Raw genomic sequence first — 10,750 nt, forward strand, 5'->3', positions numbered from 1 at the left:
CTGTGAAATTTTACTTTATTAGGTCATCATCTTTAGTAAATATTTATCCTTGCAGAATTTGAGAAGGTAGACATGTTTGCTTTATAATATTCCCCTTAGTAATATAAGATAGAAGTACATTGGTAATGGTAGAGATAGATATTTCTAATTAGGTACTAATGTTTCTTATAGTTTTCAGAAAAGCAATAATTTTTATGCTATATATTGCCTTTCCTTTGCAGTGAAGAAGAACTGCTGTATCTGAGTTTCATTGAAGATTTAACAGATGAAATTTTGAAACTTGGTTTATTTTCAAACAGGTTAGTTTTTTTAACTGTGTTATGGAATTAAGGTCTACATTAACTATTCTTCATATTTCTTCATATGAAGTAAAAGTTTAAAGTTATTTTCCCATATTAGGAAATGAAAAAATATATTGTTTTCTTGGAAACATATTATTATAATTGATAGCAAGTTGTAAAGACTGTTTAATTCATACATTAGGGGAAGTTTACCACTTGGGAGAATTACAGAATAGAGATTTTACTCATTTTAATATTATATCCCTTGGTTATAAGTAACTAGTAAAAGAAGATCTTTACCACTTATTTGCAAAGCTCCATAATCCCATTTTACTATCTGAAATCAAAGCATTTTTGGTACAACTGTTACTAGTATTAGATCTAGTAAAATGACAAATTAAGAGTTAGATTTGCATACTGTCAGTGAAATGGAAAGTTTGCAAAACCAGATTAGCTACTGCATAGTTTAAGGAAACTGTGTGTCCTGAATTTGGGAGGCGGAGGTTACAGTGAGCCAATATCTCGCCACTGCACTCCAGCCTGGGCAACAGAGTGAGACTCTGTCTCAAAAAAAAAGCGGGGGGAGGAAGAGGGAAGATGGCGCTGTAGGACCAACTCAGGATTGCAGTTCACAGTGAATCCACAGAGGGTGAGTAGACATCGCATTTCCATACGGATCTTTACTGTCCACAGACTAGGAGATTCCCAGGTGTAAGCGCCCCATGGGCCGCCAGTGCAGCAGTTTGAGCCAGCGCGGCTGTTTGGGCCGAGGCCGCAGCGCAGCGACACTCCGTACAGAATACACTGATTTGGTTGCCCTGTTAAACCAGCAATTGGAGATTTTGGAAGGCAGATTAGCACATTCATCTGATTAAACGGGACTTAAACATAAAGCCAGGCCAGGAGATTCCAGGCAGCAACGTGGTTTGAGCCGGTGCAGTGGGTCGCTGCACAGGAAATCACACAGATCCCAGCGCCCTTGCAGCGGGCGACTGGAACACCTGGGAGAGAGTCAACCGTTCAACTTGAAAAAAAAAAAGGGCTCTGAGGCAGGGAGCCAGGTGATCAGGCTCGGCGGGTCCCACCCCCACAAAAACAAACAAAACAGCAATTGGAAATGCTCAGGGTTGAGAGTTTCACAGCAAGCACAGCTGAACCCAGGACAGTGCAGCTCAGTGGGGGAGGGGCGTCCGCCACTACCAAGGCACGCGACCCCTACAGAGGTACTCAGCCATTGCTGATGCAGCCTGCTGTTGCCGAGGCAACCCGCCATAACAGAGAGAGTCTGCCACTACAGAGGCGGGCTAACATCGCCACTGCAGTTCTAACCACACCCATATAAACAGGACTACAGGGAATTACGGCAGCAGGGTGGAGCCCACGACAGCAAGGCGGAGCCCACGTCAGCAGGGCGGAGGCCACAGCAGCTCATCATAGCCACTACAGGCAAGCAGTGACTAGACTGCCTCCTCGCTGGGCAGGAAAGTGCAATGGATACTCATAAATAAAGCCCTAACTCCCTGGGACAGAACACCTGAGGAAAAAATAAAAGGGGCTTTATGAGTTCTGCTGCAGCAGACTTAAACATACCTGCCTAGCAGCCCTGAATGAACAAGGGAGCTCACAGCCCAGCACTAGAGCTCCCATAAAGTACAGACTGTCTCCTCAAGCAGCTCCCTGACCCCCGTATATCCAGAGAGTCACCCCACAAAGGACTGATCAGACTGACATTTGGCGGGCATCATTCAGTGACAAAGATAGCAGAAGAAGAATCTGGTAGCAACCCACATGGTTCTGCAGCTGCTACAGGAGTTCCCCAGGAAAGCAGGGCCTGGAGTGGACCTCAGCAGTCCTACAGCAGTGGGGCCAGACTGTTAGAAGGAAAACTAAGAAACAGAAATACTTCATCATCAACAATCTGGACGTCCACTCAGAGAACCAATCGGAAAATCAGCAACTACTCAGAAGACAGGTGGATAAATCCACAAAGATGGAAAGAAATCAGCACAAAAAGGAGGAAAACACCCAAAACCAGAACACCTCGCCTCCTACAAAGGACCAAAACTCCTCACCAGCAAGGGAACAAAGCTTGACGGAGAATAAGTGTGATGAAATGATGGAATCAGACTTCAGAAGGTGGGTAATGAGAAACTTCCGTGAGCTAAAAGAACATATTCTAAATCAATGCAAAGAAACTAAGAACCTTGAAAAAAGATTTGAGGAAATGATAACAAGAATGGACAACTTAGAGAGAAATATGAATGAATTGAAGGAGCTGAAAAACGCAACATGAGAACTTCGTGAAGCATGCACAAGTTTAAGCAGAAGAAAGGATATCAGAAGGTGAAGATCAACTCAATGAAATAAAACGAGAAGCCAAGATTAGAGAAAAAAATGCAAAAAGGAATGAACAAAGTCTCCAAGAAATGTGGGACTGTGTGAAGAGACCTAATCTGCGTTTGATAGGTGTACCTGAATGTTACGAAGAGAATGTATCCAAGCTGGAAAATACTCTTCAGGATATTATCCAGGAAAATTTCCCCAACCTAGCAAGGCCGGCCAATATTCAAGTCCAGGAAATACAAAAAACACCACAAAGATATTCCACAAGAAGATCAACCCCAAGACACATAATCATCAGATTCACCAGGGTTGAAATGAAGGAGAAAATGCTAAGGGCAGCCAGAGAGAAAGGGCGGGTCACCCACAATGGGAAGCCCATAAGACTCACAGCAGATCTCTCGGCAGAAACTCTGCAGCCAGAAGAGAGTGGGGGCCAATATTCAACATCCTTAAAGAAAAGAACTTTCAACCCAGAATTTCATATCCAGCCAAAATGAGCTTCATAAGTGAAGGAAAAATAAAATCCTTTGCAAACAAGCAAGTACTCAGAGATTTCACCACCAGGCCTGCTTTACAAGAGCTCCTGAAACAGGCACTACACATAGAAAGGAACAACCAGTACCAGCCATTCCAAAAACATACCAAATGCTAAAGAGCATCAACAAAATGAAGAATCTGCATCAACTAATGGGCAAAACAGCCAGCTAGCATCAAAATGGCAGTATCAAATTCACACATAACAATATTAACCTTAAATGTAAATGGGCTAAATGCACCAATCAAAAGACACAGACTGGCAAATTGGATAAAAAGCCAAAACCCATTGGTGTGCTGTATCCAGGAAACCCATCTCACATGCAAGGATACACAAAGACTCAAAATAAAGTGATGGAGGAAGATTTACCAAGCAAATGGAGAGCAAAAAAAAGCAGGAGTTGCAATTCTCACCTCCGATAAAATAGACTTTAAAGCAACAAAGATCAAAAGAGACAAAGAAGGACATTACATAATGGTAAAAGGATTGATACAACAAGAAGAGCTAATGATCCTAAATATATATGGACCCAATACAGGAGCACCCAGATATATAAGGCAAGTTCTTAATGACTTACAAAGAGACTTAGACTCCCACACAATAATAGTGGGAGACTTTAACACTTCACTGTCAATATTAGAGCAACCAGACAAAAAATTAACAAGGATATCCAGGACTTGAACTCAGACCTGGAACAAGCAAACCTGATAGACATTTACAGAACTCTCCACCTCAAATCCACAGAATATATATTCTTCTCAGCACATCACACCTACTCTAAAACTGACCACATAATTGGAAGTAAAGCACTCCTCAGCAAATGCAAAACAACTGAAATCATAACAAACAGTCTCTCAGACCATAGTGCAATCAAGTTTGAACTCAGAATTCAGAAACTAACTCAGAACCGCACAGCTTCATGGAAACTGAACTGGCTCTTGAATGTTGATTGGATAAACAATGAAATGAAGGCAGAAATAAAGTTCTTCGAAACCAACAAGAATGAAGATACAACATACCAGAATCTCTGGGACACATTTAAAGCAGTCTCTAGAGGAAAATATATAGCAGGAAGTGCCCATATGAGAAGAGTGGAGAGATCCAAAATTGACACCCTATTGTCAAAATTGAAAGAGCTAGAGGAGCAAGATCAAAAAAACTCAAAACCTAGCAGAAGACAAAAAATAACTAAGATCAGAGCAGAACTGAAGGAGATAGAGACACGAAAAACCTTTCAAAAAATCAATAAATCCAAAAGCTGGATTTTTGAAAAGATCAACAAAATAGACCATTAGCCAAACTGATAAAAAAGAAAAGAGAGACTATCCAAATAGATGCAATAAAAAATGATAAAGGGGAAATTACCACAGATTCCACAGAAATTGAAACCATCATCAGAAAATATTACAAGCAACTCTATGCACATAAACTAGTAAACCTGGAAGAAATGATTAATTCCTGGACACTTGTGTCCTCCCAAGCCTAAACCAGGAGGAAGTCGAAACTATGAATAGACCAATAACAAGGTCTAAAGTTGAGGCAGCAATTAAGAGCCTACCACACAAAAAAAGCCGAGGTCCAGATGGGTTCACAGCCGAATTCTACCAGACACACAAAGAGGAGCTGGTACCATTCCTTCTGAAACTATTCCAAATAATCCAAAAAGAGGGAATCCTTCCCAAATTATTTTATGAGACCAACATCATCTTGTTACCAAAACCTGGCAGAGACCCAACAAGAAAAGAAAACTTCAGGCCAATATCCATGAGGAACATAGATGCAAAAATCTTCAATAAAATACTGGCACACCGATTGCAACAGCACATCAAAAAGCTTATCCATCATGATCAAGTAGGATTCACCCCAGGGATGCAAGGCTGGTTCAACATACGCAAGTCTATAAAAGTAATTCACCACATAAAAACCAAAAACAAAAACCACATGATTATCTCAATTGACGCACAGAAGGCCTTTGACAAAATTCAACAGCCCTTAATGCTAAAAACCCTCAATAAACTCGGAATTGATGGAACGTATCTCAGAATAATAAAAGCTATTTACTACAAACCAACAGCCAATATCATACTGAATGGGCAAAAACTGGAAGCATTCCCTTTGAAATCTGGCACTAGACAAGGATGCCCTCTCTCACCACTCCTATTCAATATAGTACTGGAAGTTCTAGCCAGAGCAATCAGGTAAGAAAAAGAAATATAGGGTATTCAAAGAGGAAAGGAGGAAGCCAAATTGTCTCTATTTGCAGACGACATGATAGTATATCTAGAAGACCCCATCATCTCAGCCCGAAAACTCCTGAAACTGATAAGCAACTTCAGCAAAGTCTCAGGATATAAAATCAATGTTCAAAAATCACAAGCATTCCTATACACCAATAACAGACTTAAAGAAAGCCAAATCAAGAACAAACTGCCATTCACAATTGCTACAAAGAGAATAAAAAATACCTAGGAATACAACTTACAAGGAACGTAAGGGACCTCTTCAAGGAAAACTGCAAACCACTGCTCAGTGAAATAAGAGAGGACACAAACAGATGGAGAAACACTCCATGTTCATGGTTAGGAAGAATCAATATCATGAAAATGGCCATACTGCCCAAAGTAATTTACAGACTCAACACTATCCCCATCAAGCTACCATTGACTTTCTTCACAGAAATGGAAAAAACCACCTTGAACTTCATATGGAACCAAAAGAGAGCCTGCATAGCCAAGTCAATTCTAAGCAAAAAGAACACAGCAGGAGGCATCACACTACTGGACTTTAAACTATACTACAAGGCTACAGTAATCAAAACAGCATGGTACTGGTACCAAAACAGAGATATAGACCAATGGAACAGAACAGAGGCATCGGAGGCAACACAACATATCTACAACCATACAATCTTTGATAAACCTGACAAAAACAAGCAAAGGGGAAAGGACTCCCTGTTTAATAAATGGTGTTGGGAAAACTGGCTAGCCATGTGCAGAAAGCAGAAGCTGGACCCCTTCCTGACACCTTACACTAAAATTAACTCCAGATGGATTAAAGACTTAAACATAAGACCTGGCACTATAAAAACCCTTGAAGAAAACCTAGGCAAAACCATTCAGGACGTATGATTAGGCAAGGACTTCATGACCAAAATACCAAAAGCATTGGCAACAAAAGCCAAAATAGACAAATGGGACTTAATCAAACTCCACAGCTTCTGCACAGCAAAAGAAACAGTCACTAGAGTGAATCGGCAACCAACAGAATGGGAAAAAAATTTTGCAGTTTACCCATCTAACAAAGGGCTGATATCCAGAATTTACAAAGAACTCAAACAGATTTACAAGAAAAAAAAAAGCCCATTCAAAAATGGGCAAAGGATATGAACAGACACTTTACAAAAGAAGACATACATGAGGACAACAAACATATGAAAAAATGCTCATCATCACTGCTCATTAGAGAGCTGCAAATCAAAACCACATTGAGATACCATCTCACGCCAGTTAGAATGGCGATCATTAAAAAATCTGGCGACAACAGATGCTGGAGAGGACGTGGAGAAATAGGAACACTTTTACACTGTTGGTGGGAGTGTGAATTAGTTCAACCATTGTGTAAGACAGTGTAGTGATTCCTCAAGGACCTAGAAATAGAAATTCCGTTTGACCCAGCAATCCCATTACGGGGTATATATCCAAAGGACCATAAATTGGTCTACCATAAGGACACATGCACACGAATGTTCATTGCAGCACTGTTTACAATAGCGAAGACCTGGAACCAACCCAAATGCCCATCGATGATAGACTGGACAAGGAAAATGTGGCACATATACACCATGAAATATTATGCAGCAATCAAAAATGATGAGTTCGTGTCCTTTGTAGGGACATGGATGAATCTGGAGAATATCATTCTCAGCAAACTGACACAAGAACAGAAAATGAAATACCACATGTTCTCACTCATAGGCGGATGATGAACAATGAGAACACATGGACACTGGGAAGGGAGCACTACACACTGGGGTCTATGGGGGGAATAGGGGAGGGACAGTGGGGGGGAGCTGGGGAGGGATAGCATGGGGAGAAATGCGAAATGTGGGTGAAGGGGAGGAAGGCAGCAAATCACACTGCCACATGTGTACCTATGCAACTGTCTTGCATGTTCTGCACATGTACCCCAAAACCTAAAATGCAATTTAAAAAAACAAATAAATAATTAAAAAGAAAAGAAAAAGAAAAAATGTATGCCCAAATAGTATGTATTGTTTAATTCCAATTTGGTAAAGAAATACAGATGAATAGAAAAAATGTTTAGTAGTCAACATTCTAAAATGTTAATGATAGCTGTTAAAAGTAGAATACAGATTTCTTGGGTTTAAAAAAAAAATTGTGAAATAATTCAGAACTACTAAGCCTAAGGTTGGCTCATAACTTAACTGATGCTAACAAATGATAACAAAAGAAATTAGTCGTTTAAGAAACTGTTGATATGTTTCTATGATAGAGAGGTGAGCATGGTATTTTAGAATGAATAGATTCTATGGAGCCAAACACATCTGGGTTAAATTCTCCTAATGGCTTTTGACCTAAGGGAGAGGAAATTATCATCTTAGAGATGTGACTTTCTCATCTTTAAATTTTTTTTTTTTTTTTTGAGACGGAGTTTCGCTCTTGTTACCCAGGCTGGAGTGCAATGGCACGATCTCGGCTCACCGCAACCTCCGCCTCCTGGGTTCAGGCAATTCTCCTGCCTCAGCCTCCTGAGTAGCTGGGATTACAGGCACGCGCCACCATGCCCAGCTAATTTTTTGTATTTTCAGTAGAGATGGGGTTTCACCATGTTGACCAGGATGGTCTCAATCTCTTGACCTCGTGATTCACCCACCTCGGCCTCCCAAAGTGCTGGGATTACAGGCTTGAGCCACCGCGCCCGGCCTGAAATGGTTTTTACACTATCTTTTTCTCCCTTCATTGGTCAGAATTAGAGGTAAAATGATTATGATGGCTAGCACAGTAGCACTTAATGGAACTTAATAGGTGATAACTTTTAAGTTATGTGGATTTACCATCAGTGGGAGTTTTTTAATTTTTTAAAAATTTTGTCCATTTTTATCAGAGTATTAGATTTTGTCCTATAAAGCTAATAGTAAATAGTTGTTTGAGCTCCTTATATATTCTAGTTATTAATTCCTTGTCAGAGGTGTAGTTTGCAAGTATTTTCTCCCTTTCTGTGGGTTATCTCTTCACTTTGTTAGTTATATCCTTTGCTGTGCAGAAACTTGTTAACTTGATGTGATCCCATTTGTCCATGTTTGCTTTGGTTGCCTGTGCTTATGGGGTATTGCTCAAGAAGTCTTTGCCAAACCAGTGTCCTAGAGATTTTCTTACAGTGTTTTCTTGTAGTAGTTTCATAGTTTGAGGACTTACATTTAAGTCTTTAATCCATTTTGATTTGATTTTTGTATGTGGTGAGAGATAGGGGTCTAGTTTCATTCTTTTGCATATGGGTATTCAGTTTTCCCAGTGTCATTTAGTGAAGAAACTACCTTTTCCCCAGTATATGTTCTTGACAACTTTGTCAAAAATGAGTTCACTGTAGGTTTGTGGATTTGTTATGGGTTCTCTATTCTGTTCCATTGGTCTGGTTTTATGCCTGACCATGCTGTTTTGGTTATTATAACTCTGTAGTATAATTTGAAGTCAGGTAATATGATTCCTCCAGTTTTGTTCTTTTTACTTAGAATAGCTTTGGCTGTTGTAGGTCTTTTGTGATTTCATAAACATTTCAGGATTTTCTTTTTTTCTATATCTGTGAAGAATGTCACTGGTCTTTTGATAGTGATTGCATTGACTCTGTAGATTGCTTTGGGTAGTATGGACAGTTTAATGATATTGATTCTTCCAATCCATGAACATGGAATATTTTTCCCTTTTTTTGGTGTCATTTTCCATTTTGTTCATTGGTGTTTTATGCTTTTCATTATAGGAATTTTTTTAAAGTATAATTTAGGAAGCATTATAAAATATCTGTAAAAGGCTTTGCTTTAGGGTTTGGCTTTGGGGGTAAGGGGGGGTGTGTGTGTGTGTGTAAAGATGGGGAGAGGAGGAGAGGCTTTTGGTGTTTGCATATGGCTGTGAGAGAAAAACAGCTTTTTGGAGGTGGGGTGAGAGAAAGCAGAATTTTATTCAAATAAATAAAAGTAGCATACAGTCTTTCAGAAACATTTAACGTGAAGCAAATGCATAGTTGGAAGAACTGAGAACAGGAAAGGATTAGTCTTTAGCTTTACAGAGAAAAAGAATAATCTAAAAAATATTTTTCAACCTTTAGTAGTTTCAGTAATACACAGCTATTTTGTATTTAGATGATTTTCTGATTTAGAGACATTAACATTTTTGTTTATCATTTGTAGGTTTTTGGAACAACTGTTCGAGCAACATATAAAACAAAATAAACATTTGGAGGAGGTTTGTCTTTCCTTATAACTTCATTAGAAAAAATCTAACATAGAAATAATTTTACAGTTTTTTCATACCCTCGAACAATACCTTAAAAGCAAGTGCTATTTTTTCCCTTGAACTTTTTTGAGGGTGGTGGTGAGAGAAGTGAAGGGGAAAGTATTAATCCTGTGAGATTTGCAGCATTGCAGTCGCAATTTAATTGGACTTAATTAATGTAATTATTCGAATCTTTTCTTAATGCTAGGAAAAAATGCGCCACCTGCTGCATGTCCTGAAGATAGACTTAGGCTGCACGTCGGAGAAGAACTTGGTAAAGCAAAATGATGTTGATGTGTTGGGTTTATTTGATTTTGAAAAGGCTGGGAATTCAGAGCCAAAAAAAATCAAAAATGAAAGCGAAGTAACAATTCTGCAGGAACGTCAAGAATACCAAAAGGCTTTGGATATGTTATTGTCTGAACCAAAGGATGAGAGTGAAATACTTTCTTCACCAACTGAATTTTTCATGCCTATTTATAAATCAAAGGATTCAGAAGGGGTTATAATTCAACAGGTGAATAACGAAACGAATCTTGAACCTGCAACTTTGGATGAAAATAATTCAAGTATTTCAGACAGTTTAACAGATCAGGAAACTTCTGTGAATGTCATTGAAGGTGATAGTGACACTGAAAAGGTTGAGATTTCAAATGGATTATGCTGTCTTAACACATCACTCTCCCAATCTGTTCCATTCTCCAGTGTCAAAGGTGACAATAATCATGACGTGGAATTATCAGCTCTTAAAATTATGGAAATGAGAATTGAGGACTGCCCTTTGGATGTTTAATCTTTACTAATAAATACCTCAAATGGCCAGTAATTCAATATTACTTTTCTTCCTTTTTTTAAATGTATTAAGATTTCTGTATTAGGTTTCAGTGCTGCAATAATAAGTTACCAGAAACTTAGCGGCCTAACGTGCCACATATTTATTATTTATCCCACAGTTTCTGTGGATCAGGAGTCTAAGCACAGTTTAGTTGGGTGCTCTGCTCTGGGTCTCACAAGGCTACCCACAGTCAAGGCAGTAGCCGGGCTGTGTTCTCATCTAGTGGCTTATTGGCAGAATTATTTCCTTG

The 10,750-nt window shown here is 39.2% G+C and overlaps 1 protein-coding gene across 4 annotated transcripts in view; it reads left to right on the forward strand.

The window, feature by feature from the left end:
- SPATA7 (spermatogenesis associated 7) overlaps positions 1-10,496 on the forward strand; it is a 56,145-nt gene extending 45,649 nt beyond the window's left edge. For all 4 annotated transcript variants that reach the window (XM_035261230.3, XM_002754177.4, XM_035261231.3 and 1 more), the window contains 3 exons: positions 222-299; positions 9,581-9,635; positions 9,874-10,496. In XM_035261230.3, coding sequence (XP_035117121.1) covers positions 222-299; positions 9,581-9,635; positions 9,874-10,458 — 718 coding nt within the window. In that variant the 3' untranslated portion in view covers positions 10,459-10,496. The remainder of the gene's footprint in view (positions 1-221; positions 300-9,580; positions 9,636-9,873) is intronic.
- The last annotated feature ends 254 nt before the right edge of the window (positions 10,497-10,750 follow it).

Source organism: Callithrix jacchus, chromosome 8 (assembly GCF_049354715.1).
Source record: "Callithrix jacchus isolate 240 chromosome 8, calJac240_pri, whole genome shotgun sequence".
NCBI lineage: Eukaryota > Metazoa > Chordata > Mammalia > Primates > Cebidae > Callithrix > Callithrix jacchus.